The 3,560-nt window shown below is 28.5% G+C and overlaps 1 protein-coding gene across 1 annotated transcript in view; it reads left to right on the top strand.

The window, feature by feature from the left end:
• The window catches only part of LOC110029243 (2-hydroxy-6-oxononadienedioate/2-hydroxy-6-oxononatrienedioate hydrolase-like), a 5,243-nt gene that overhangs the window by 1,069 nt on the left and 614 nt on the right, over window positions 1-3,560 (top strand). The window contains exons 2-3 of the mRNA XM_020731441.1: window positions 253-348; window positions 1,080-1,147. Of these exons, the coding sequence (XP_020587100.1) occupies window positions 253-348; window positions 1,080-1,147 (164 nt within the window). The remainder of the gene's footprint in view (window positions 1-252; window positions 349-1,079; window positions 1,148-3,560) is intronic.

Genomic DNA, 3,560 nt, shown 5'->3' with positions numbered 1-3,560 from the left:
TATATATATAATTATTTTGATTAAAAAATTTATAAAATTTTTTATTTCAAATGTCCCAACTTTTAGTATAGTTCAATAGTTAATTGAATTTTAAAATGTGCATAAATTTTGTATAAATAAAGAAAAATAAAGTTAAATTCTATTTATGTTGAACTTATTTTTCAGCATTAAATATTTAAAATATTAAAAAATATAAAAAAACATCTTAATTCATTCACATGCTGTGACTATAAATGTACGATGGCTCTGCAGAAACTTTTCAATGATAACTTGGCAGAAAAGAAAGAGCTTCTCAGGGGAATTACGCTGGGAAACAAAGATTTGTTCCAGCTGACACCTCTCCCTCAGGTATTTATAATTAAATTAATTAAAATATATATTTATTTTTATGATTGCAAAATGGTTTAAATATGAAGAAATATTTACGTCGGGTGGGTTACAGGGAGGGTATTGAGGCTTATATTCGCGTTATTTCCACTGTATCCTTCATGTAACCTACCTGTAACCTATTTGTAACTTATAAATATATAAAATAGAAGCGTGAAATCTATTAGTTACAAGTAATTAACAGGGAGGTTATAGAGAATATAACACAGATATAACGCCCAATACCCTCCATGTAATCTACCAGACGTACGCAGATATGTCTTACATACACAAATATTTCTCGTAAATATGGGGCCTATTTATTGGGCCTCATCAAATTTAAACATAAAATAAAATTGGGGCATTTACATACATACCACCCAACCAATTTCTATGTACTCAAACATCTAACACCTTTACATTTATACCACCCAGATCTTTCCTATCATGTAAAAAAAAAATACTACTATTTTAATTTTGAAATGTAAAATATGACTTTTCATGCATAGGCAAGATGACATATATGTAAAAACTGATTTTTTTTTGGGGGAGATTTGTAAATACATCAGAATTGAGTGGTATGTATGTAAATATTCCAATAAAAAAAAAAAAAAAATTTTTTGTGTAAGTTATACGGGAAGAATCATATTAGTCATAATTCAGGCTCCCTCTTCTTCTTTTCCTTCTTATTATTTTTTATTTATTTTTTTCAGGATATTTTAATTATATGGGGTGAGCATGACCGATTTTTTCCATTGAACAAGGCATATGAGGTTAAGAAGTAAGTTGAGATGTCTTTTATGTCTTTTTTGAAATTAATCTCTATTTATTATTAAAAAATAGTGACATGATATTCCCATATAATTGATATTTGCTTATTCTTGAAAACTAATAGATGTATTTTTTAGATCACTAACCCTATATATTGCTTACATATGGTATTAGTACGTAGTAGGCTTGTTCTAGAAGGATACAATTTTATATTATTTTTTAAAAAAAATAAAGTAGCACTTTAACACGCTATGAACAATGATGCTATATGCCTATATTTTTTCTCAAGTATATGAGGAAGTTTTAACATAAAAAAATAAAAAACTAAAATAAATAAATAAAAACTGTAGCAGGATTGTTCAGCTGGATGAATAATTCAAGCCTCAAAATCCATAGGTTTACTCAATAACAATAAATAGTATATTTTTAATGAAGAGTTTGCACGAAATCTTATGGCATGCATATAATATGTTGGACATGAAAAAAATAATCAATGTATGATTAAGTACTAATGGCTGTGAGGGGTGCAACCGAGCGGAGTCGAGCTCGGGCTGCATGATTAATTTTATGAAGCTCGAGCTCGAGTTCGAGTTCGAGTTCGAGCTCGAGCTTAAGTGTGTGAATTTGAGCCAACTTATTTATTATAAAAGAGATAAAATAATATTAATTTAAGAGTGTTATAATAAAATGACATAGAATGAGCATTTTGAAGATAAATAAGAAGAATCACTTAATATAAATTATAAAATAATATTTTAAAGATAAAATCTTTTAATTTTAATTTATTTTATTTTAATATTTTGTTAAACAAGCCTATTCACGAGCTATCAAGTTGGGGCTAGCTTAAGGTTGGCTTGTTAGCTCATCAAGCTCCGTTCACGAACAGTTTACGAGCCGAGCTCAAGCCAGCTCACTAGTCCGCTTGACAAAATTACACAACTAAAAAAAACAATTATGATGTATTAAATTCTAGACTAATATCATTTTTTTTAATCTTATATGATTTCTTTTTTTTAATAGTTATTTCTTAAAAGAGTTACAAGAATGCCTTCTGGTTTTACACAAATGACTATTTAAATTTCATACATCTCAAATTTACATTTTGAATAGATTTATAATCGCAATCATTAGAAGTAAATGTTGTATGAATATTTTCATGCAAATTATATAAATAATCGTATATGATATGATTTGTCTGTTTGTTAATAATGCTAAAATACTATTATGCTTTTTATGAATATTCAAGAATAAAATTTATTCAGTACCAAAAAAAATGTGTCTATATGACTGATTCCAAAATAAATAAAAAAAAAAAAAAAAACAATTTCTACTGCTTAAAAATTTTCATGGAGATGGTTTGGAGATTTGATTTTATTAATTTATTCATAGAAATAAAAATGTCATTTATTTTAGGGAAATTAATTAAATAAGAGGCACCCAATTCTTAAGTTTGAGCACTAAAGATTAATAACTTAATAGAAATTAATAAATTAATAAAATTTATGGTGAAGTTTGAAGAAAATAAATGGAGTAAAAAATTCAATTAAAATATTTGGATAATATTTTATATCAGGATAAATGTATAATTTATAAGATGTTTGGTTGCAAATAATTAATATTCTTCTATACCATGATTCCAATAGACCATATTCTGTTGAATGTAAAGCAATGAAATTTAGGATCCGTTTGGGGCAACTTATAAGTGCGGGCGGAAAACGCCGACATACCGTTTTGTTCGTGTGTTTCACCAACTTATCTGAAACTGTGTTTGGGTTTTTACACTAAACGCAAACCGCGGGCCGAACCCTGCGGCCCTCCTGGGGGCCACGTTTCAGGATAAACAGCTTATCCTGAAACGCACAAGTTACCCCAAACGCACCCTTATTTTACTGTTTGATCGATTGTAAAATAAAAATAGGTCTTTGATTCTAAAAACATACACTTAGATGAGAAAGCAATTTGATGGAGATTGCCCCATGCAATCCCCCAAGTCCCGCACGAGATCTCTATAATAAGGGTATCAAAAATTGATTTGACACATCAACTCAACCTGAATTTGAATAAAAAAAAATTTGATTTGAGTTGACCTAAAAAATATATGGATTGAGTTTAACTTATGAATAATCCTATCCGGTTTGATTTTTCGAGTTGAGTTCAAGTTGATCCACTAACCTAAACTTGGCTCACTAACACTAAATTAACTCGAAATCGACCTGTCAACTTGAACTTAGTTCAAAATTGACACACCAACCAAAAATTGACATGAAGTCAACTCTAATTTGATATGAAAATCCATTAAATCCTATGTTAAACTAGTTATACAGGCCAGGTTAGGGTCAGCGGGTTAAAGGCAAGTCATGTTGTGTTAAAGAATAATATATAATTATAACTAAAAAGAAATTTGAAAAGCAAATATATATATA

Source organism: Phalaenopsis equestris, unplaced genomic scaffold (assembly GCF_001263595.1).
Source record: "Phalaenopsis equestris unplaced genomic scaffold, ASM126359v1 Scaffold000552, whole genome shotgun sequence".
NCBI lineage: Eukaryota > Viridiplantae > Streptophyta > Magnoliopsida > Asparagales > Orchidaceae > Phalaenopsis > Phalaenopsis equestris.
This window is presented reverse-complemented; position numbering and strand designations above follow the sequence as displayed.